The following is a 25097-nucleotide window of genomic DNA, read 5'->3' on the forward strand; positions in this document are numbered from 1 at the left end:
GGTTTGTTTCTTCCTATGACACGACACTGCCATAACTGTTGGGAGTTGCTGCAAATTTGCTCCCCTTTGATGGGGAGAGAAAGAAGCTACGCTACACAATGCAAACTTGTGACTCTTCAAATTTGAAGCCAGAGCACGGAACTCTGCAGTTCACCTTCCAGCGTATGTGAAAGAACTAACTGCTTGTCTACCAACATAGTTCTTGGGTTTCATGGCTTTTCCAGTTGAAAGCCTGTACCTCGCATGACATATATCCACCGAGCACAGGCGCACGTAAGGACGGAAACAGCCTATTGGGCTAATCTCGGGTTGACCACTACAGCACCTGGCGACTCCCCCCCCCGCCGCCGCCTGCCGCTCTCCGCACCTCCGCGCTCGGTGCAGGGCGCGGCGAGGCGGTGGCTGCGGGACTCGAACCGGTGGTCGTCCCGCGCGGGCGGCGCAGGCGCAGTGCTGGCCGGGGCCGCGGCGGTCGGCGGGCGCGCAAGGGTCGCCGTGTCCCGCCTGTTGGCCCGGCCTCTCCGCAGGAATAGCGCGGGGGCAGCGCCGGTCGCGGGAGCGCGCAGGGGTTCGGGTGCGGTCTCCCCCGCAGCGGTGCCCGGAGCGCGACGCTGATGGGTGTGACGCGCGCGGCTGTGGCGCTCCCCCTGCGCCGGCGGGGAGGCGGCCCTGCGCCCTGACCGGGGCTGCGCCGGCTCCGCGCGGCGGGGACACGGGCTCCGCGGGCGGCTCGGCGCTCCGGGGGTGGCAGCGCCAGCGGTGCCCGGCGCGGAGGCGGTGGGGTGGATCGGTAGCGCCGGTGCGCGCTGCGCAGGGTACAGCACAGCGATGTAGGGGACATGCCCTGACGGGACGGCGAACGGACGGGTGCCGCCAACGAGGGGGAGCAGCGCCAGCGGAGCCTCCCGCGGGAGATTTCGGCAGCAGCCGGCGAGGCCCCCGGGCTCCGCCGCGATGGCTGGGCCCGGGCTCTGGAGGAGCATCAAGTCCCTGCTGCGGAGGAGCGAGGACCCCTTGTTCCTGAACGACTCCAGTGCCTTTGACTTCTCGGACGAGGCGGGGGACGAGGACTTCTCTCGGTTTAACAAGCTGCGGGTGGTGGTGTCGGACGATGCCTCTGAGGCGGCACCGGAGACGCCGGTGGCCGGGGCGCCCCTGGGCCTGCCCTCCGACGACGAGTCCCTGCTGGAGCGGGCCGGAGCCCGCACCGGCCGGCCGGCCCCCTGCGGCGGCTGCAGCAGCCGGCGAGAGCGCTCCAGGCAGAGGACGGTGAAGAAGCGGTTGACGCTCGCTGCCCTCCTCTACCTCCTCTTTATGACCGGGGAGCTCGTAGGTGAGTCGGGGGCTCTGTCGGCCGGATGGACCGCGCAGCCTGTCAGGCTTTCACAGCCCTGGCTTTCGGTAGTTATTAAGAGAAACGGTCTGTCATGTAGAGAGATCAAAGATTAGCTGCAAGTTCAGAGAGGGAGGAGGAACAAAGTCCACCTGTATTTTCCATGCAAGAAAAGAAGGAGGAATTTGCAGCTTCCCTCACCTGAATATCATCAGTCCCCCAGACGGCATAAATGGGATTTTTTTTTTGCATGTATAATGGCTTTTTAGTTCTTTGTGTAAGTTTTTCTTGTAAATTTGTAAGGTGTTACTAGCAAGGGAGAAGGAGCATTTTATCATAGACATTAAAAAAAAGATGAACAATTTCATCCTCAGTATTAACTACTGACATAAAATCTCGCTGTGTTTGCAACAAGACGGAAATAAGTGTGACATTTACCATAGTATCAAAACTAATGCTGGGGGATGGTTTACCTTCATTCACCAACAATGTTTCTTATAACCAAAAAGCCAAACCCAGAGCTATCAGAGTGGATGCCATAAGAATCCACCCGCCTGACAACTGCCTGGTGTCCTGCCGCACTCGAGACCAGTGTATTCTCCATCCAGGTGTAAATCATATACACAAAGTCAGTTAAACTAATAGGTATTTTAACACTTCCCATTACAACACGGAAGAATACTAAGTAGTTTGATTAAATTATTTGTGGGGTTTGTTGGTTAGTATTTGGCAGAAGCATGGTGAGTTTTTACCTGGAAATCTGTTCCTGTATAGGTATCTGGTGGCTTGTTGGTCAGAAGAATTAATCTGGTGATCAAATGCAGCTTTTATTGCTCCCTGAAAAAGTCACACTATCATTTGCTATGCAGGTAAAAGAGAATCTGTGCACTCGACAGCAGCTTGTACAGGACGACTGTGCTTCATTTCATAGGCTACAGCAGCACAGGCTTGAAATAAATTTGAGGGTGCCCTGGATGCACAGATGAGCTAGGAGATGTTACTCCTTTTCCATTAGCTAATCATTTTTACAAAGGCTAGTATTTATCTTTTAATCTCCATTCACTTATCAATATCAGCATCCTGTTACCATCTGTCTTTTGGGTATGTCCATACCCTTCAGTGCACATGTCTGCTTAGTACTGTGCAGCCTCCTGAAGAACACTTAAATTTTCTCATCCCCAGATTTGAAGTCATGGAGAGCATTACTAAGTGCCAGGACATTGATGTGTGTACTGAGCCAGGTCTCTGTAGCAACTATAACAATTAATTGCCTTTAAATTGCTTTAATTTTAACATGCAAGTCTAAATCAGAGCTAATTGGATGAATTATTGACCATAATTCACTAGCGGGAAAAAAGTCAAGTCAGAAAAACTTTCTGGAAATAAAGAACAGAGGTGCCTCAGGTGTAGTAGCCTGGGACCTACATCCTCCTCCACACCTATGCAGATTCGGTCAGTAATGTCTACATTTGCTTGTGTGAAGTGAGCTTGTGATCACAGATCACTTCTTGTACGACAGCTGTGAATTGTATCTTTAAGACAGAAACTTCTGTAAGATGACATGGAGAAAAAGCATGGCTCAATGATAAATTATACAGTTTGTCCCACATACATAGGAAAAAATCCAGTCTGTTTTTCAGAGACAGACCAGAATACTTACTATATCTGCACAAGTTTTAGTGGGGGGCCAAAGAATGTGGGTTAGTGGAAAGAAGTGGGTTTGTCCTTCAAAATCTCAGTGTGTGGTTAGTCATTAATGACAGTGCCACAGTGCATCAGCTTATCATGGATAAGCTTTCCCATCCATGGATAAGGCAATTCCATTAAACCTTTTGTGAGCATATCCATTTATACTCTTTTTTCTTTGGCTGAGATTTTGGTTCAGCATAAACTCAGGCAAATTTGATAAGGAACATAGTGTTGTACCTCAGACATAGATATCTTTTAACATAACCATGATTTCATCTGATTATATTCATAACAGAGTTCTGATAAACACTGAATTTAGTTCAGCCTAAGAGCCCCTTATTGAATAATATCTCTGAGCTGCCAGCAGCTTGATGCTGAAGTCACTAGGGTGTATCTGTCAGGGACTTTGCGTCCGATTCACGCTGTTGTAGATCTCTCCATAGGTAATGCAGGGGGACATCTAGGAATAATAGGTGTTGAGAGTAAAACATAAGGTGTATGTATGTACCACCAGCCCTATTTCATGTTTTGGGCACTGAGGCACACAGCACTAAGGGCCAGACCTCTGGAATACTTTGTGTCCAACTTCCACAACCAATGAATAGAGGACTCGGGTATCTCTACTTGGGTGGATCTTGACCTGAATGACTTGTCATAGGGCAAATAATCAGCAGCAGAACAAGTAATTAAAGATGGAGCCCTTGAGTCCTGGGTCAGTGCCCTCACCACCTGTTTAACTGTTTCATTCCGGCCCTGTATTGTGTTCTGTCTGCTTGGTTTCAACTTTTGGAACTTTTTTCATTGATCTGAAGCTCAGGTATTTGGGAAACTTTGTTTAATCCTGTAGGACATTTTAACTGACTTCTTTTCGTGATCTTTGACAGTTTTCTCTTCTTAGCTTCTGAAAAAAAGGCAGAAGACCCTATCAGGTGATTCAGTTATTCAGTAAAAATCTTCCTGCTGTCTGTTACTAAGGTCAGGATGAAGGAAATCTTGTTTCAACAGCTTCCTTGTGAAATTGTGATTGGCGTATTGTTTTCCAGAGTACAGCCAAGCTCATTACCCCAGGCCACCTCAGTGCGTGTTGTTTAATTTGACGAACAGTCATTCTAAGTCAGATAACAACTTACGCTTCGTGGGAATCATTTTGCATCATAAAATGAAAAACATATTGCAAGTCCTAGTTAGATTTTCTGGCAGGGTTTTGATGTTTTCAGCTATGTGTAGAGATTTTTAATTGATCATTCATGAGGAGGACTGCTGTCCTTCACAGGTCACTGAAGGCAGTGCTGAGCCATCAAGCTGTCTATTTGTACAGGTTGTAGATGTCTCTTTTTCCCAAGTTGCCGATGGTGTTTAACAACCCTCAGGACTCAGCACCTTTAACCAAGAAATGAACCAATACATTTGGAAAGAGAGAACCTTTGATTTCAGAATTCCATAAATTTCAGTGATGTTTTCTTAGTCCACATGCTGCATTATGATTGCTTCAGTATCCAAATTCCTTCCTTATCATTTTATTTCCGAAGTCTGTCAAAGTGCAAGGCTAGCTGAAATGAAACTGACCCATCTCAGACAGAAGTGATTCTCAAAATTAATACATGGGAATTAACATACGCACTCTAAATGATCACATATGTAAGCTGATTTGAATGCTTTAGATACAAATTCTTGTTTCCTCTGTGTTGACTGTAGAAGAGGCTGAGTTGCATATTTCTAAGTAATTATTTAAAATTACACGAGAACAGAAATTAATTCAGAATGGGAGGGCATAACCCAAAAAGTTGATGAACTGCTAAATCTTAAAAACTTTTGAGCTGTGATGGCCTTTGAAAAATTTCAGCCTTAGGTGAATTTGACTTAGAAACAGGAACAACTGAAGAAGGGGGGGATGGAGGAAGGGAACTAGTTGAACTGTGTATCTGGTAGTTACCTACAGTACAAGCAATACTACAGCATCAGCCATGCTGCCTGTGTTTGGCTGGAGAGGGTATCTCAGGCTGCAGGTGTGTGCATACTCACACAGCCATACACACACAGGTTTTATGACTCGTCTTGAAAGCAGTCAGCCAGTTATGAATGTCCCTTTGCTATTTCCTCATGGTAAGCCTCCTCACTAAGACAGTTTTAATTGTAGATGAAGATACTTTTACTCGAAATGTTAGTTGGAGCCTCAAGCCTGCCAAATGGCACGCCAGCTGCATGCTTTGCTCAGGAGAATTTACAGGCTGAATGTCAATCTCAAGGTAAAAAGAGAAAGTAAATCATAACTTTTCTGAGAAAATGGGCTTAACTTCATGCATATGGAAGACAAGGAAGCCTGTCCTTGATTCCCCTTTGGATAAGGGGTGCTTAAGAGAGTCACATTGTTTAAATCTCTTGCCCATACAACAGCAGCATTAGCAGCTGAATTGGAACAAAGATACTAACCTTTGATCTGAGGTTATTTGTCTCAATACAGCTCATAATTACGAGAAAAATTATGGTAATAAATAACAAAGAAAAATGCTGTTCAAGTGAAAGTCACTGCCTTCAGTATGTATTGGCAGAACATAGCCCTGCCAGGACAGGGAATAATGAAGGTTACAAGATAATGTAATAATAAGGGGGCAGGGTGAATCTACTTGCCACTGAGTCACTGGATTTCTGTCCCTGTTCCGTAATGTCAAAATATTTAACAGATGTAGTTTAATATAAAGATCAACTATTAAACACATGCACATTAACACACAGAGACAAGAAACAAAACTGTTTTGGTCCTGATCTAGCAAATGTTACGATGCAAGTAGTCTGTGAGAATGACAGGAGGGAATCCGTTCTATGTTACTGTTAAGAGAAAGCACACTTCACTGCGCTTGTAACTATGGTAGCTTTAAATTATAGGATGGCATTTTGATTGCAATGGCAAAATACCCCATTTAGTGATTATAACAAGAGCTCTCATGCACTTAATGTACTGTTCTGAAAATAAATAACTGTAAGCTGTGCCAAAAGGATATTATCTACAATTATTAATGTTGTATGTCCTGACTTTTCCAACTTTCTTTTCAGGTGGATATGTTGCTAACAGTCTAGCAATTATGACAGATGCACTTCATATGTTAACTGATCTTAGCGGTATTATTTTGACCCTGCTTGCTCTCTGGCTGTCTGCAAAATCTCCCACAAAGAGGTTCACTTTTGGATTTCATCGCTTAGGTATGTAGGTATCAGCATTTTAAGCAACTGTAAAGATAATCTAATTCTAGAAGTATAAGTAACTAGAAAGAAAGCAGCAGTAAACCCAAGAGTTGCTTTATGTTTAACAGCCTGACACTAATGTCCTTTCACTGGCCACTGTGGAGCCACTACATGGGTTGTATTGTGACAAGGGAATAGATAATAGAAAAAAATACATTTTTAAAGTGTAAATCTCTGCCAGAAGTGAAGTTTGATGGCAGTTTCACAGGAAGCTGGATGAGCCTCTCCATCTCTGTGAAACTAGATTTAGCAGATTCAGAGTTAAGTTCTGAATGCTTGATTCATCTTCCAATCTAAAGAGGAAGGTTGGGGAACTGGACACAGGACATCATTGTAAATATGACTTCCTACAAATGAACCATGGCTTAGAAATTCTACAAAGGGTTCAGAGGAGGGAAGCTGTCCCCAGCAAGAATAAGGGTGGATATGTACCTGTGTTTCATAGCCCATCCATAGTTACTGGGCTGTTGCATTATGTGCATCTTTGTGCTCAGGAATTGAAGCTGTTGAGCAAGAGGACACATTCTTTGGTCACTCACTGGTGTACCACTGTTGCTGCTTGTGGGACACGCCGGGGAGCTTGTTGGTTTAGCTGTACATGTCATTTGTTGTTCACAACAGATAATTGCCAGTGCCCAGGATTTATGAACTCCCATTCTTCAGTAGAATTATGACACTGGAAGAAGGTCCTATTCAGTATGAAAAATGACATCTTAATCCAGAACTAAAAAGTTATGTGGAGCATATTATTAGAGGGCTCTGCTCTGCCAGAAGCCACATAAATCAGTATTCCTCTTGCACTCTCCAAACCACACAAAGAAGAGATCAAGATGTCCCATGGTTTGCAATACAATAAGTTACTTAACCTCTGCCCCTTTTAGGTGTGTAAACAAAGAAGTATAAACAGAATTATGTCCTAAACCTTGGAAAGGTATTTTCAGGATTCATTACTTTGCATTTGGAAATGCAATGATGATAAAGGGTGCTTTCATGTGGCTGCTAACTGGATATTAATAGTTCATAATATACAGGTGCAGGTCTTGCAGACATTTAACCAAAAGCTTCAAAGCTTTATTTTTCGTAAAATAGATATTTTCTAGTGTCACACTTTGCTACCTCTGCTCTATACATTCTACAGGATATTTTTCAAGGAATTTCAAAGTCTTGTGCAGTCATCATTTGCAATTCATATTTTGGCTGCTAGAACAGCAGCAGAATTCAACAACTCCATCGCTCCTAGTCATTTGTCATCAGTTAGTCACTAGTGCATGAATGCATAACTCTATACACTAGCAAAGATCTTTGGGGCTTTAGCAAGAAAGCATTAACACTGCCGGCATTTCCCATTGCAACCTTTTCTGTCACTAAGTTTTAATTTTGCGACAGGAGCTGCCTTAACACTGAAACCTGACCTTGAACGTACCCCCTGGCAGTTGTTCATACTCTTCAGAATGATGTTTGCTAGCATTCATGCATACTTTAACCCTGTTTAGAGATCATGAGTAGTTTATATATCTTTGTGACTTCTCTAAAGCCAAATAGTACATACATTGAACATGCCATGGCCTAGCTTAAAAACAGGAGTTAATCTTCAGAAAAATAAACTTACTTAACCATTAAAATTTTACTCAGTTCTGTAAATTTTCACTGAGTTTTAAAACAGTTTGAGGGCTCCACTGCACTTGGCAAACAGAAAATTCGTGAGGATTCCTGCCACCTCACCTTTTGTTTTTTTTTTTCCTTCTCCCCGCTCCATTGCCAAGAGGAATCCTGGCCAGACTAACCCAGTGTGGCCCATGGGCTAGATGTGGCCCATAGAATTAGTCTGTACTGCCCAACATCCCATCATCCAAGGGAGCAGCTTCTCAGTTCTGCAGCAGTTACTCCCCTTTTTCTGCTGCCCAGTGCCAGGAGGTGGTCAAACACTAGAACAGGTTGTTGAGTCTCCACAGTTGGAAATACTGAAAACCCAACTGAACACAACCCTGAGCAACCTGCTGCAGCTGACCCTGCTTTGAGCAGGACTGTAGAGTTTCCAGGGGTTCCCTTCTACCTCAGCCATTCTGTGTAAATAGTAACAGTGCAGCCCTCTGTGAAGGAGTCTGCAAGTGGGGAGAGGAGTTTCTATGTCTGCAGTAAGGAAGAGGAAGTGAATAAAGGCCCTGCAACAGACCCCCAAACCTTGACCTAGGTTCTGCAAGTACAGAATAATGAGATGGTTCAAAATTACTATACACAGGTTTCTTTTTGCAGTCACATCTGTGAAATCAATTTGCCTCATTTCAGGCATGGAGTCTGAATGCCATGGCCTGAGGGCGCAGTTTCACACATCAGCAAATGCTGGCAATGGAAGAAAGCCGTAACAGATCTTTCCAAATACTCTATATGCAAGAAGCTTGTCAACAAATAATACAGGCTCAACAATAGCTTGGATTTCATGAAAGATGTTAAAACATGACAGAATGTTAAAAAAAGGGTACAGATCGAGCATCTGTCACAATGAAAATATGGCACATTTGTTTGAAGATAGGAATGTGTGTAAGAACTCTGTCATTGCTGACCTGCTGTGCATTCATTTTTAAGATAATCCATACATACAGTAAGCATGAAAACATACTAATGAGCAATGTTTCTGGTGCTCATTATGACTTTTGTTTGCAGAACGATGAATTTTCGAACTTGTTCCCATAAACATTGCATTGTAAGGACAACAGGCATATTAAGGTGTCTCATCAAATTCCAGATGGGAATTCACACTAGTTCTCATTTATTTGAATTCTCCTTGAGTACATAATATGTATACTCCATCTTCAGTTTTATTCCATTTTCAATGGTGAAAAGGAAGCTGACAGATTCAGAAATGGGTTAGAAAAGTGAAGACAAAATAATGGAAATTGCAGTCATGTCTAAAAAGGATTATATTCTCGAAGCCCAAATAGTTCTGTTTCACCACAAAGTGGAGATACGTCCTTCTCAGTGAGGCACTGAGCAGATTTAAGCATAGATATGGACCTGGCATTTTTCCATTGCTGCAAACACAATGTTAGTAATGACAGAATCAGTCAGTCCACTGAGACAGTATACAGTTAATTTCAGAAGAAGTGAAAGATGTCTGCACAAATCTACAATGCTGACATTACAGTGGGCCTGTGAAAGAAACTGCAAGGGAAACACTGGTTTCCATTTCAGAAAATATGGTTTTCCATTGTAAAACCACAATGTGTAATTTTTCTGGTAAATGCTAATGTGCTTCACAATTTTTTTTAAAAGCATTCTGGAAAACCTGTTAAGGAATGTACTGAGGTTTCTTCAGGCTGTTGCCCTGAATAATCTGCCTGCTTTGTACAGAACACTGCCACTTGCACAGATATTTCCAGGATTTTCATGTTGCTCTGAAATCATCTTGAGATTGTGACAGTTGCCATCCAGAGCCTTGTTACTGCCTGGTAATGCTGGTACTGGTCCAGGCACTGACACACTGCTGAACAGCTGAACGTGTGGGTGAGAGTTTCTTCTCCCATAACAATGTTAAAAATTCCGTATGTGGATCAAGTGATTTGGGCGATATTAAAATGCTTATACAGCAGCATGTTTTTTACTGTAATATTCAATAAATACAGTTAAGGCAGTTCTGTGTTACAAATGACACCTTCAGCAGTAACCAAAGTTGTACTACACACTGACAGATCAAAAGCAGAGGCAGAAGTGAGGAACTTCACAGATCAGTATTCTTAGAACTGTGGTAAAGCCACAAGTAGAATTTTGCCCTTACTGGAGAATAAATCAGGGCAACTTGTGTGAACAAGGGGGAAGAACAACTATTAAAATTCCAAGTAAATTAATTCCAACTCTGATCTTTGAATTCACACAGGAAAGCTGAGATCCTGGTGATCCATCTGGCAAATGACAGTAATGAGTGCTATGCATAATGATTACACATTACTCAGGCATGCCTATGAATTCACATGCAATACAGTGGAGCTGGCATTAAGGTTTTCCCATTTTTTTTTGTAAAATCCTATATTAACTTGCTTATAACCGAGAGTCTTAACTGGGCCAATGTTTTCTCTGTCAGGCTTTTTGCCTTTTTTATTTGTCTGTTTCTCTTTTAAGTTTCAGCTACAATAGGGCAATCATTTTCAGAATATGAAGCTAGAAGTTAAAAGTATGTTCAATATTAAAAGGAATCTAGTGACCCATTTGGAAATACCTATATTCTGTATGGTAGGACCTTAAAACGGTAGTGTGAACTCATTGTCCTCAGGTTTATGTACACTATTAGCAGCCCACTTCCGTGACTCAGGTAGCGAGGCAGACAGCACTAAGGTCCTGAACCCATAAAATATTCAGGCCTATTCACCTCCCATCAGAACAGCAGGAGCCTTGTGGAGAACTGTAACCACTTCCCACAGATGTAAACGGCAGCGGAAGGCACAGGACAATGAAAGAATAGGAGGTTTTTTCCCTAATTTTCTCTTTACTTAGGTATATGTGCCCTTTTGCAAATCCCTGCTGATTGGATATAATTCCTACGTCAAAATCTTGGTCATAACACTCTTGTAAAATATGAGTATTTGGTAAATGTAAGATAATGTTAAAACCACGTATTACAGCTATACAGAAACACATTAAGCAGTCCTTCATAGCTGAAATCTGCACTAGATAATGTGTATGTAAACGTATGTCAAGAAGGTTAGACTCACTTTTGTAATGTTGTTTCCTTTCTGTTTGCAGAAGTATTGTCTGCCATCATTAGTGTACTGCTGGTCTATATCCTTATGGCATTCCTCTTGTATGAAGCTGTTCAAAGAACTATCCATATGGACTATGAAATAAATGGTGATATCATGCTGATTACAGCAGCCGTCGGTGTTGCAGTTAACTTAATGTAAGATCTCCCTTTCTTTTCATTAACACTCATAAATGTATTTCTGAATAAGCTGCTAATTCATTCATGGCCTGTATCTTTCTCCTGGAATGTAATTTTGCTGGACATCTTCATAAGACAAGAAATGATACTAAGTATTATTTTTTCAATTCTTTAGTTTAAAAGGGAAAAAAAACCCCAACCCTAAAGCCTGTTTTTCTTCTTTCCCTTTCAGAATGGGTTTTTTGCTGAATCAGTCTGGCCACCTTCACTCCCACTCCCACTCTCATTCCCACCCTCACTCTCATGTACCTCAGTCGAACTCTCCTAACACAGCCCATAGCAGCAGCCACGGGCACAGCAGCCTTGCCGTCAGAGCAGCGTTTGTACATGCCCTTGGGGACCTGGTACAAAGTATTGGTGTGCTCGTGGCTGCATACATCATACGCTTTAAGGTAAGGAATGGCCAGCCTTTGAGGCAGGGGGAATTGGTTTAATTTCAATTTTGGTGATTAAAAAGGGACTTGGTTTTATAAGTTATTAAACAAATATATTGTGATATTCTGTTTTAAGCTTCATACATTCATACAAAATAACTGTATTATGTATTTTGTAACTCTTCAAACAAAAAAAAAAAAATTCATGAAGGTTGGAGCTAGAAGTAACTATTTTCTGAGTCATGCTTTTTAAGTAAGTGAGCTTATTTTCATACATGCTTTAACACTTTGGAACTTCCCTTGCAGCCAGAATACAAGATTGCTGATCCTATATGTACATATGTATTCTCCATACTGGTGGTTTTGACAACAGTTCGAATTCTGTGTGACACAGGAGTTATTATTCTGGAAGGTAATATCTGTGCACAGTCTGCAGTACTTTACATGTCAAATACCAGTAAGCACTGGCACTTTTTTTGACATCATAATTACCATCTCTAGCAACATGGATTGAGTCTGGAAACCTGTTTATCCTCTTGCTTCTTTAGTCTGTTGGTTCTTGATGGCTCATTTAAATCACAGAAGTCTTAAGGTGCCTTTGACCTCTGTCAGAATCACACAAGTCATAGGTCTTCACCATTTGGAGATGGTGAAGTGAAATGTATGGAACTTTCTGGTGTGTCTGAGTGCTGTCAGCTAACTAAGTGAACATTTGCCCTGTCTCAGTTCTACACTTGCCCTTTAATCACTTGTAAAGTTAAAGTGACTATGAAAGCGTGTAAAAGGGGAAAGCAAGAATAAGATGAATGGCTGGACAGGTTGTTCATGTCTGTCTTGTCTTCCCCTTTTCACAGGTACTGTTGTATTACTTGCATGCTTCTACTGTTAACCATAGGTGAAGCTACATGTAAAAGAGCAGTGTAAATAGGAATAAGGAAAAAAGGAAAGAAAAGTTGAACACAAACTAAAGCATGTTACCTCATGTGGCGACTTAGAAGGCAAGATGCCAGCATTGTTTGCATTATCACAGCTAACATGCCAACTACTACTGCTTGATATAGTACTTTTACCTTAAGAAAGTGAAGGTGTTAGGGGTGGGATAAAAATCCTCAGTTTCAGTTGCACCTTCCTAGCTGTCTCATGTGATCTATTATTGACTTTACGTTTATTATGTTAGGCTTAACCAGGAACCTCAAAATCTTCAATGTCAAGTGCTTTTGCTGTCATTTAGAAGGAAAAAAAACCCCAACCCCAACATAACAATCTAACAAAATGGAAGTTCACCGAGAAGGCAAAAATGGTGACATTTGCTTAAGAAACCTCAGTCAGCTGCAAGGCAGTAGCTAAGATTTAGCTGAAGAAAACAGGACAAAATAATGGTGCATTCCAGATATTTTGAGTTGTAGCTATTTGCATAGGTATCCCAGTTGTTATAAAATCTTCAAATTAATGATGTTATTAAAAGTGATGGTAGGTGGGCTGTATGTGTGCTAGGGAATTTTTCCAACTCAGATCCATGATCTCCAGAGAATGAACTTGCATTTATATTGGAAACTACTACTACAACATCAAGGTCCTTGCACTTGCATCAGAATTCAGTATTAGTTTTAACTTAAGTTTCATCACTATATTAGGATGCTGAATTAAAAACTTAAATGATTATCTAATAAGAGCAATGAGATTCTAGCTTTTAAAAGATATTTAAAGGCAGCATGGAAGTCTGAAGGTGCTGAAGTTTCAAAAGAGATGGTACTGGAACTAACATGATTTAAAAGACAGTGAAATAAGTTCAGAGAGGAGTCACTTCAGAAATTCTGAAGAAAATAGAGAAGCAAGTGGCTGAACACCTTATGGCATATATAATCAAACTCAGAAAACTGAAAGATGAGCAGTAAAAAGCTATGATAAAAACAAAACTCTTTGGAAACAGAGTTTATTCAGTACTTTTGTACTAGTTTTTGAAGTGTGTTGATCATTTAAATTTTTGATTCTGCTCTTTGTACAGCTAAAGGGTGGAGTAGGGAAACTATAGAGGTGCTGAAAGTACTACATCTAGAACGTCTTGGTCAGTGCTATCATTGGTGCACTATAAGATGAAAGTCATCTATAAGATGAAAGTCATACGTTTAACCGCTGCAGATGGATTGCTATGAGCATTTGAAAATACCAGGTACCTGAAGAGAGAAGTTTCAGGACACAGGGCCTACCTAGAATCATAGAATAGTTAGGGTTGGAAAGGACCTTAAGATTATCTAGTTCCAACCCCCCTGCCGTGGGCAGGGACACCTCCCACTAAACCATGCCACCCAAGGCTCTGTCCAGCCTGGCCTTGAACACCGCCAGGGATGGAGCATTCACAACTTCCCTGGGCAACTGTCCTGGGTTCAGAGTTACCCGGAAGGACATGGGCTTCCGGGTGGGACTCGTTTCTTGGCTGGTGGTATCGTATTCTCTTCCCTTGTTATTTTCCCTTACCACTGTTGTAGTTGGTAGTAGCAGTGGTGATTTGTGTTGTACACTGGTTGCTGGACTGTTCTTGTCTCAACCCGTAAGAGTTGCATCCTTTCGATCCGCCTCCCCGTTCCTCCGGGAGCGGGGAAGGGGAGAGCCCCGGTGGGGCGGGGGGGCCCTCGATTGTTGTCAGCCCGGCACCACTCACTGGGAGTGAGTGAACTAGTTGCCTGACTGGGTTTAAACCACGACAGCAACCCATTCCAGTGCCTCACCACCCTTACAGTAAAGAACTTCTTCCTTATATCCAACCTAAACTTCCCCTGTTTAAGTTTTAACCCATTACCCCTTTTCTTGTCACTACAGTCCCTAACAAAGAGTCCATCCCCAGCATCCCTATAGGCCCCCTTCAGATACTGGAAGGCTGCTATGAGGTCTCCACGCAGCCTTTTCTTCTCCAAGCTGAACAGCCCCAACTTTCTCAGCCTGTCTTCATACGGGAGGTGCTCCAGTCCCCTGATCATCCTCGTGGCCCTTCTCTGGACTTGTTCCAACAGTTCCATGTCCTTTTTATGTTGAGGACACCAGAACTGCACACAATGCTCCAAGTGAGGTCTCACAAGAGCAGAGTAGAGGGGCAGGATCACCTCCTTCGACCTGCTGGTCACGCTCCTTTTGATGCAGCCCAGGATACGGTTGGCTTTCTGGGCTGCAAGCGCACACTGAAGCCGGCTCATGTTCAGTTTCTCATCCACCAACACCCCCAAGTCCTTCTGCACAGGGCTGCTCTGAATCTCTTCTCTGCCCAACCTGTAGCTGTGCCTGGGATTGCTCCGACCCAGGTGTAGGACCTTGCACTTGGCATGGTTAAACTTCATGAGGTTGGCATCAGCCTACCTCACAAGCGTGTCGAGGTCCCTCTGGATGGCATTCCTTCCCTCCAGGGTATCAACCGAACCACACAGCTTGGTGTCATCGGCAAACTTGCTGAGGGCGCACTCAATCCCACTGTCCACGTCAGCAACGAAGATGTTGAACAAGACCGGTCCCAACACCGATCCCTGAGGGACACCACTCGTTACTGGTCTCCAGCCGGACATTGAGCCATTGACCACAACTCTTTGTGTGCGGCCATCCAGCCAGTTCTTTATCCACCGAGTGGTCCATCCATCAAATTGATGTCTCTCCAATTCAGAGACAAGGATGTTGTGTGGGACAGTGTCGAACGCTTTACACAAGTCCAGGTAGATGACATCAACTGCTCTACCCCTGTCCATCAGTTCTGTAGCCCTATCATAGAAGGCCACCAAATTGGTCAGGCAGGATTTCCCCTTAGTGAAGCCATGCTGGCTGTCACCAAGCACCTTGTTGTTTTCATGTGCTTTAGCATGCCTTCCAGGAGAATCTGCTCCAAGATTTTGCCAGACACAGAGGTGAGACTGACTGCTCTGTAATTCCCTGGGTCATCCATTTTCCCCTTCTTGAAAATGGGGGTTACCTAGCATGTTGGTTTTTTAGATTCTGAGCTGAGAGTCTGGTCTAACCAGTTACGAGGGGTTAGAAGCTGCAGTAACGTCTACATTGCACCAAAGGATCTAATGCTGGCTATTGCTAGAGATTCTGCACAGGACAAATTATGTTGAAGAGAACACTGCAGTTAATGTACAATTTCTGTATCCATATTTGACTTTATATGCCAATTTGCATATTCTTCTCTATTGAGTACCTGGAAGTTACTGATCACAATTTATGAACTCTTTTGAGATCTGTCATGACATTTTAAAGGCCACTGAGAGTCTGCAAAAGACAGAATTAATTCTGTCTTATGTTTGGTATCATAGGGGTTCCAAGGCATTTAAATGTGGATCGCATTAAGGAAGACTTGATGAAAATTGAAGATGTTTATTCTATAGAAGACTTAAATGTTTGGTCTCTTACTGCAGGAAAAACAACTGCCATAGTCCACTTGCAACTAGGTAAGCTGCTGTGTAGCATAATTCCGAACACAATGATTCTAAGTGAAATGTAAGTGTAGAAAAAAAAAAAAACAAACCAAACCAAAAAATCTAACACTTTCTCTTCCAATTTTTATTTACGTTGAACCAGGAAATATCATTGCAGGGGGGATGTTTGCTACCTGTGGGTTTGTACAGTAAGTTATAAAACCCACTTGCCCAGAAAGTCAGTGTAAATGAAAACTGGGCAAAGAAATACATTCATACTGAAATATCCAATACAGATTCCTGGATGTATGTGTGTACATGTAAAATTTCAGAAATTCCCTTACTTGTCCAGGGAAAGACAGGGTGAAGCTCTAATGTAGAACAATCTGATAGGAAAAATAAATACGTTCTGCCAAAACCTGCTGATTTAGACACCTAACTATCATAAATATTAATTCTTAGTAAGAAAGCTCTTTTTTTTTTTTTTTTGCGGGGGGTGGTACCTAACACAGTTTTATCAAGATGTGATTCTAGTTAGAGGATGTAGACCTAAATGTCAAATAATAAATAGAAAGCACATAATGACCACAGAACAGTATGGATAAGTGAATGAGAAGACATTCTAGTTGGTAACACTGGGTTGTCCAGGTTTCTTGAGGAGGGAATTCTATTAATTATTGTCTTGATTTTCCAGTTCCTGGTAGTTCATCTAAATGGGAGGAAGTTCAGTCCAAGGCTCGACAACTGCTGCTGAACACATTCGGAATGTACAAGTGCTCTGTGCAGCTTCAGAGTTACAAACAGGAAATGAGCAAAACCTGCGCAAGTTGTCAGAATTCCAGTGCCTGATTTCTATGTTTTGGGAACTGCTGCCTTATTCTTTATCTTGTAGTCAAAAACTGAGAGCAATAAATGCAAAATGAAAATGATCAAACAGAAACCATTAATATGTGGATTTATACCATGTAACATGCAGCAGGGAGAACTGGTGCTGCAAAAAGTGCAGTGGTTGCCCTACAGAACATGTATCTCACTCTCTCCCTTGTACTGGTTTATTCAAGTTATGATGATTTGGAGACAAAGCTGTTTTCAGATTGTTTACAAACTGCAACATGGCTCTGCAGATACCTCACAAATTACAGTCCCATATTGTCCTTGAATAACTATGTACCACAAAGTACCTGCACTCCAAATGGAGCATCAAGTATTCAGTATTTCAGTTCAAGTCTCTAATGCTGATCATGCCAGAATGTCATAATATGTCATGATCCCTGAAATCATTATACAGTATTTTTGCAATAGTAATTTTCATAAAGTATCTTAAGACTATAATGCATACAGTGCTAGTTGAATTGTTTTGGAAACTCTCTCTTTGGAGACACTGAAAAATACAGCATTTACTGTACCCAGACCAGAAAGTTAGCTTTAATCTGGGCATTCAGAGATCCAGACAGGAAGATCCTTGCCCAGACTTCTGGTATTTAACTAGAGACCCAGCACTGGACCCAAAGTGTTTTAGGTGATCAGTTATCTTTGATGTATTTTAGAATAGGGTTTATAAATTAGAAACAGGTTATTTATTTAAAAAGTTTTGACTTGTAAGATGAGTTTGTTGTTAATGATCTTGAATGTCTAAACCAACATTTGATTGACATTAAAAGGCCAGTTGATTAGCATGCCTTCTATTATAATTAATAAATGTCCTGTAATTGATTATTTTTCCAAGATTCTTTTGAAAGAAAAGTGAAATGACAGAAACTATGCTTGACATGGAGGTACTCTCAAACACAACCAACAGACATGCAAAACAGGATTGAACATCTAAACAGGAAAGCAGGAGAGGAAGTTTTAGGTATGTACTATTCCCTCAGTCACAGCTATCTCTGACCTTTTCAGCTTTGCTTTGATCACACTATGGCAGTATCCTGATAAGAATGCCACTGCAATAACAGTCCCCACTACCTGGCTTTATTCATAAAGCAAAATCCAAGCAAGTTCAGTAATGTAATGGTGTTGGACAAAAATATCGTAACACCCAACAGAGGTAGAAAGGCCTTTTCTTATTTACAGAAAGATGAGGCAATTTGAAGACTATTCATCCAGACACCTCAAAATCCACAAAACTGAATTTCTCCACCTTGCGGTGGAAATCCTGTAATCCGAATGTACACCGGATAACCAAACCTGACACCATGTTATTGTACACCTTAAAACGCAGATGTGCGCCTGCTTCTGAATCATTTATGCTGAAGATGCTAAGGGCAACAAGAGTACGACCTGCAAAGTTCAGAAGATGGGAGGAACTTGGCTCAGAGATTTTTTACTTATTCTGTACTTTAGTCTTTATGCAGAACTTCCACTGACATCAAAATAGTTCTCTGTGTGGATCAGAAAGGAAGATTTTTGCCCAGTAATGGATATTGTGACATTCAACTGTGAATACTTAAGCTATTGTCTGTTCTGAAACTTGCTAGGGTTTCACATACTCGTTGGGCTGATCTATACCTGCAGTCTGGGGTCACAGTCTTGGCTTCTTGTCTCTCCTTATGCGAGGTAGGGGTCACATGATGACCTTTCATTGGTGACAACTGACAGCACAGTATAAAAAACTGACAGCACAGTATTAATTTGGACAAAGTGTATGTAACACTGGATTATGTTTGTATCTGTTCTGGCAAGAAATGGGAACGTTTGAGTACAGCATGGGAGCACATGCAGCTCAGAGGCCAAGTAGCACTGTACTTGGGAAGTTAATGCTTCAGTACAAACACAATCATTAATTAAGCCATATCACAGTTCATGAAGAATGTGCATCCCATCCTTACAAACTTACTGGAAAAAAAATACCACAGACAAACAACAGGTATTTTGCACATACTAATACTCAAATAGGTTTTAATTAAATTGGGGTTTACAGTTGATGTACTTAGAAGTTGAAGTACAGTAGACATGTATTGTATTTGGAGTTTTTTAATAATTTACTACGTGTTTAATTATATTACAAAAGTGTTGCTTTATTGTGGGTTTTATTAAATCAATTATTAAACTTCACATTGTTGTCTTATTTATATTACTGTCTCATCATCTTTTGAAATGTCAGAATGCTCAAGGTTTACTCAGTTTGGAGATGCTATATACAGAATGAATTATGTCTCCCTCTTTAGTCAGAACAATTTATGTCTTCTTATTTCCCATGCAGTAACTGCACTTTATAAAATACAAGCTGACCAAGTATGGTGAAGAATTAGCCGTAAAGCAACTGGCAAAATGTTCCTGAAACCCCACATTCACCCTTGAGGGGTCCTTGCAATCAAGGTAGACTGAAAGGAGTTCAGAGAAAAAGCAACAGAAGATGAAATGAGAATAAAGAATAAAAATGAATCAATGCTCAGGGAGACTCTGAAGTGTACATTCCCTGCTGTAAGTTCTAACTAAACTCACATGGAAATACGTATCTGTGTGGCCTGCCTCTAATCCTTTTCTTATTCTTCATGAATTATTCAGAGCACAGGTTGTCTGGCACTGCAATGTTTAATATAAGAATCCAGTAGCAGATCTGCTATTAATCAACATCAAAAGGAATATGCATGTTATCACTTATAATACTCCAACTGATGGAATAAATGAGCTCAGCAGGACTATAAAAGTAGAAATAATTAGTATACCTGCTTAAAAGGATGGAGAAATAGTCAGAAAATAGCACTGATTTGCAGGCAAACTACCAGGAATTTATGATCTAATACACAACAACAGTACTCTGGAAGTTTAAGTGCCTATAAAAAACCTAACAAGTTATTTTTACAAATATTGCAAGGTCATTTTCAGTATCAGCTTAGAAAAGGGGTCTTAGTATAAGGTCTAATGTCTTTCCAAGCAGCAATCCAGCACATCCAGATATTTTCCTGTGGCTAAGATAATTTAAACACTATTACACTATTCCTTTTACAAAATCTTCTGCTTGAAATGAAAAATCATTTACTTAACTGGATCTTTGCTAACCAAGGGACTCATAAGATTCCAGCAGGTTCCCACAACTAGTATCCCTGCTTTCCAGAGCTGTGCTGCAATACTTTTACTGACTGAACAGCTGAAATTCCATGAAAATTCTGCCACCTCTAACAGTCTACACTGGGAACAGATTCTTGCTTTCTTACTCTGTGATTGTCACCCATCCTTTTCTGAAGCACGGATACAGCTTTGATGACAACCTACTCACATGAGTCAATACAGCATTTTTATATCGAGTAACTTGAAAAAACCTTGCATCCCACTCTTCTATTCTGAAATGTTCTTATCCTAAGAAGAAAATTCACAGAAACCTATTTTGTTCTGAATGTTTTCCTTGCTTAATTCTGTGGGGTATTTTTTTTTCTTTTAATGTGTTGACACTTAGTCTTTTCAATACCAGCAGCATTTCTTCCTACACCAGCAGAATTACCATTTAAAATGTCATACCTGAATCTAAGTCTTCAATTACTTTACTACCATACATACATGTTACTTCTTGCATAATTACTTGCAATTGGCAGAATGACTAAGGAAAGCAGTAGGCTGGCATTTAAAAGTAGTTTTATGACATAAAAATCAAAAAACCTAAAAGACACTCACCAATTACTGAGTGATAAGTCTTTTGTTCAGGTATATTGGCAGCATCTCCTGAGGACACTGCACTGATGCTGCATAGAGCAGGGCTGTTAAGTATTATTTCTCTACAGATAATATATCATAAATTAAGACAGGTTTTGGGGTAAGTAGACATGATACATATTGCAACAGCTTCCTAGTCCATGACCAGAAAAGTTTGCTTGAGATCTCAAAGGGAGTAGACAATCCACTGTGAATACCAGGCTCATTTTCCTCTATCCACCCAAAACGGCATTGCCAAGATCTTCTGTCTTGCTGGTTGCTCCAAGGACATTCAGTTCCAGGAGGTAACACACTTAGCTCATGCTTCATCAGCCTGCTCTAGTCAAATACATGCTTGTCCACAGTCCATTTCCTTTTTGATCACTAGATGAATAAAATCTACCCATCAAGTTGCTAACTCACAAGTAAGACCTAATCTGAAAGCCTCTAGATTCTCTTTCTACCTTAAAAAAAAAAAAAAACAAACAAAAAAAAACCCAAAACCAACCAAACATCCTCCACCTTCACTACTCTTAATCCCCCTTCCAGCTTCATCCTGTTCTCCTCCTCTTTGTAAAAACCGTGCTGGGCCCTGACAGCCTGTGTGCTCTGGAGCTGGCAAATCCTCTTCTGTTCTTTTCTCATTCTGTTTTCCATGGCTGAATGCTCTAGGAAGGATCAGACATGTTCTTCGATTTGTTAAATATCCACCACAACTCTGGAAGCTACTAGAACAAATACTTTCCATTTACTGCTACTCAGCTACCACAGCAACCTGCTCTTACAGTGCATGTGTAACTGCCTTCTACACGTATAGCTGTAAAATAACAATATCCAAACCAGTATTTTTGCTCTTTATCTCTGTTTTCCATTGTGTTCTTTTTTTCTCTCACTATCACACAGTTTGAAAACTACCAGTGCTAAATGTAGAGAACAAAATAACTTAATTGCTTTTATTACAGTTATGAAGCATTTAAACCATCTATGGCATCAAATCTCTGGGGAAAAAAAGCACCGTTTCATAAACACGAGCACAATTTTATGCATATGATGACTTTTGTACGGTTTCCTTACTGTGATGCCTGGGGAAAGGATAAGTCGTTTTTCCAGGAATGTGACTAGCCAGTACACAAGGGTACATGAAACCACTTAATGCCATCTGTCCTGAGTGTGTTTCACATTAAACTTGGTGCTGATATATACATGATTTTTAGCTCAGCTGATGAATACATGAAAGCAGCCAGATGGTAGGCAGAACATCTGCTTTTGTCTCAGATGCATTAAGAGCACCCAAGTCCCTGCACTCATCCTATTTCTTTTTCCCAAAACACACACAGACAAATCATCTAATAAATCCTTAAGTAAACTGATGAGTAACTATTTTTATACATTTACATGTCAAATCTTGTAACTGTGTGCCTTTTACATTCAAATGGATTTTTGAGACCACCATCATAAACAAACATTTTCAGAGTTCATATGTTGCTGCATACTTGAGCCTAGCACACAAGTATTCTTGAGTTTTTTATAGATTTCACGTGCTCCTTTTTCCAAGCCCACTGTAAGAACAAATCTGACACGGAACAGTACAAATACTCCTTCCCCTATGAATTGTCAACCTCCGAAGCCATTCCTGCGTTTACCAGAAGATGGCGGTGTAGCCCCAGCTTTAATAAGGAGTTTTGTACCGAGTGTAACTATTGAGCCGACAAACCCCAAGTCCCAACCTCTGAATTTTCCCTAAACATAACACAGGTGATTTATCTTAATCATCAATACAATAAGGAACAGCACAAGATTTGCTATTCAATTACTGGGAAGGGCTTAAGATACTTCTTAAAGGCATATACAGGTAAATATTATGAAATACATACTCAAAAGCCTACTCCAGTTCTAAGCATGTAATAAAAAATAATATGCGTGGAAATTAGCTGTGGCTATGGGTATCTGAAATGCAATTTCAACAGATTCTATTCACTCATGTAAACAATGAAAAGCATCATGCAGGCCCTTTGTTTCTATGAAAGTAAGAACTGCTTTTTTAGGTGCTAAATTCATATTTACTTATACTTCCATCTGAAACATCTTTGATGTCTACTTTTTTATAAAGGATCTGATGACACTTTCAATCAAAAAAATAAACTGAGGGAAGCCATTTTGTTTCAAAATAGGCAAAATTATAAATGTAGAATCTAATTGTGTCTACACTCCTGCAATTGCTAGTATAATGTTGTCTTTGGATCTAGTTTAACAGGCTTCACAGAGACAAAATGCAGATGACATAGGCTGAAGAGCTCAGTACCACAACTTCCTTCCAGTAAAGACTTCTTTCATTTCTTCAAGCTGTTACACAATTTTGTATTTTCTAAGCTTCTGCAGCTGACACACACACCTTCAACTGGAAATGGGAATTGCCCAACCAGTTTCACACACTGGTTTCTTTCTGCTTTGGTATTTGCTTTAGTATAACCTAGATGGAACAATTACGATGGTTTTCAAACAACCTGCTTGGACTTGCCATGGAACAAAGGCCAAGTGATACAACAGAAAATTTAGAAGAAAGTAACTCTCTGCATATCAAAAGTTAAAGGGCCATGTGGAGTAAGCTGTAAATGAAGATATGTTTTAGATACACTCGCTTGTGGATAGCTGTGCAGAGCATCACATTGTGTTAGATCTTGTAAAGCAGAATATTGTTCCACACAGACTTACTACATTTACAGTTGCTCTGGAGGTAGGATCCACAAAAGAGGTAGTCTCTATTGTTAGCTGTCAGAGCTAGAAAGAAGCAGCTCACAGATGAGGAGTAATAACAAAATTAAATCTTACTAATATGCCCACCAACTGCTATGAGGAGTAATAACAAAATTAAATCTTACTAATATGCCCACCAACTGCTATGGCTAAATAAGGGAATTCATACTGCAGTATTACTATTTTTTTTTCTTTAAGAGTCCATACTTTCTTGACAACACAAGGTGTGTTTGTGTACAAAAAGGAGGGAAGCAAACAGATAAAACCATATCACATGGGTACTGCAGATAGCAACTGAGAAAGATCAGACTCCAAGACGTAACCATGAAGCCAACTACAGAGCATATCAATATTTCTGGACCAAATTGTGGTGGTTACAGAGGAAGTCAATACCAGTTTCATTTACAGACTGTTGTACAGTTCAACTAGGATGTCTGGCAATCGGTTTCACAATAATTTTACTCTTAAGCAAGGGATGTTTTACCCACCTTGCCCATGCCACACATATTCCCTGCTGATGTTAAGGAAACAAACAAACAAACAGCAAACAACCCCACCACAAACAAAAAAAAAAGAAAAAAAAGATTGGAGCATTGCCCCATCTCCCTTCTTTGTTGGGTTGCCATATTTTCTTTTATCTGTTTAGTGAAGAAGTAAAATGTCCAGGAGGTAAAAATAGGTACACTACATCTGGGGTACAGCCAAACACACAACTGTGAGGATTTCTAAAAACAGATAGGAAGGTCAAAGACTGGTTCTCTATCAAGCAAATCCAACTATAATTTGGTGGCAATTTTGTTTATTTAAAGCACATATCCACAGAGGATGGATACCTTTGTCCTTTACACCTATCAAGAAGTGATACACTCAGCACGTACCTCAAACAGAAACTTCCATGTATTACCCTCCTTTGCAACTACAAAAGCTTCCTTTTCGAACTAATACACGTACAGGAACTTGGCCAAAGACGTGCCTGATTCCCAAATGCTTGTATTTCTCTCAAGAGAAAGAATTCTCAAAAACCATGTACTAGTACATACCACTAGTATGTAGTGGTACACAACCACTGCAAGTTTTATTACATTAATTCCATGCCTCCATGAAATCAGTATAAAACCATTCCCATAACTTCAAACACATTTTCTTTTACATCTACTTTGTATGACATATAACATTAAAATTATAGCTAAGTTTGGCAATGAGGCTATGAACAGAACTGCAGGGTCACTATGACTAGGATCTTGCTGTATATTTCTGCTTTTGGGAACAAGTCCTTAAGCCAAATTCTGTCTTCTGACCATAGCATGTTTCATTCAAAGCACTTTGCAAGATCAAAAATAAACACAGCAAAGGCAGCATAAAGCTAATGTATTTAATACTGCTAACAGCATTGGCAGCATAATGCTAACAGTCAAAACGTATTCTGGCTTTACTGATTTATAAAAGAAGTCATATGGCAAGAGAGAGAGATGCTTCATTAAATGAAACATTAGCTTTAATAGAAAAAATAGCTTTCTCTTTGTTTTGATGTAGTGAATCAGTGACTTATTACAAGTAGATGACTCCACTTTTCTTTGGCAAACTGATAAGATTTTTCTATTACTTCCAGGAACTGCAACTAATCTGGATTTTCTGCATTCACTTCCTTGTTTGTGCAGCAGCATGAAATCTCATAAAGGATGGTGCTAATTAGTTACCTGCCTAGTGCAAATACATTTATTTCAATTAAAGAAATGACACACAACACGAAATCAAGG

At 40.8% G+C, this 25097-nt stretch overlaps 1 protein-coding gene across 1 annotated transcript; it reads left to right on the top strand.

The window, feature by feature from the left end:
• Positions 1 to 453: 453 nt before the first annotated feature.
• On the top strand, positions 454 to 19011 carry SLC30A4 (solute carrier family 30 member 4). Its single transcript, XM_061446902.1, has 7 exons — positions 454 to 1333; positions 6074 to 6220; positions 10997 to 11150; positions 11365 to 11584; positions 11873 to 11978; positions 15859 to 15993; positions 16655 to 19011. The coding sequence occupies exons 1-7, from the start codon at positions 955 to 957 to the stop codon at positions 16807 to 16809; spliced, it is 1296 nt and encodes a 431-aa protein (XP_061302886.1). The 5' UTR covers positions 454 to 954; the 3' UTR covers positions 16810 to 19011.
• Positions 19012 to 25097: the final 6086 nt, after the last annotated feature.

The sequence above is a fragment of the Pezoporus flaviventris genome, unplaced genomic scaffold (assembly GCF_033815535.1).
Source record: "Pezoporus flaviventris isolate CSIRO_AGI_PZ_B2104156 unplaced genomic scaffold, CSIRO_AGI_Pfla_v1 ptg000006l, whole genome shotgun sequence".
NCBI classification, from domain to species: domain Eukaryota; kingdom Metazoa; phylum Chordata; class Aves; order Psittaciformes; family Psittacidae; genus Pezoporus; species Pezoporus flaviventris.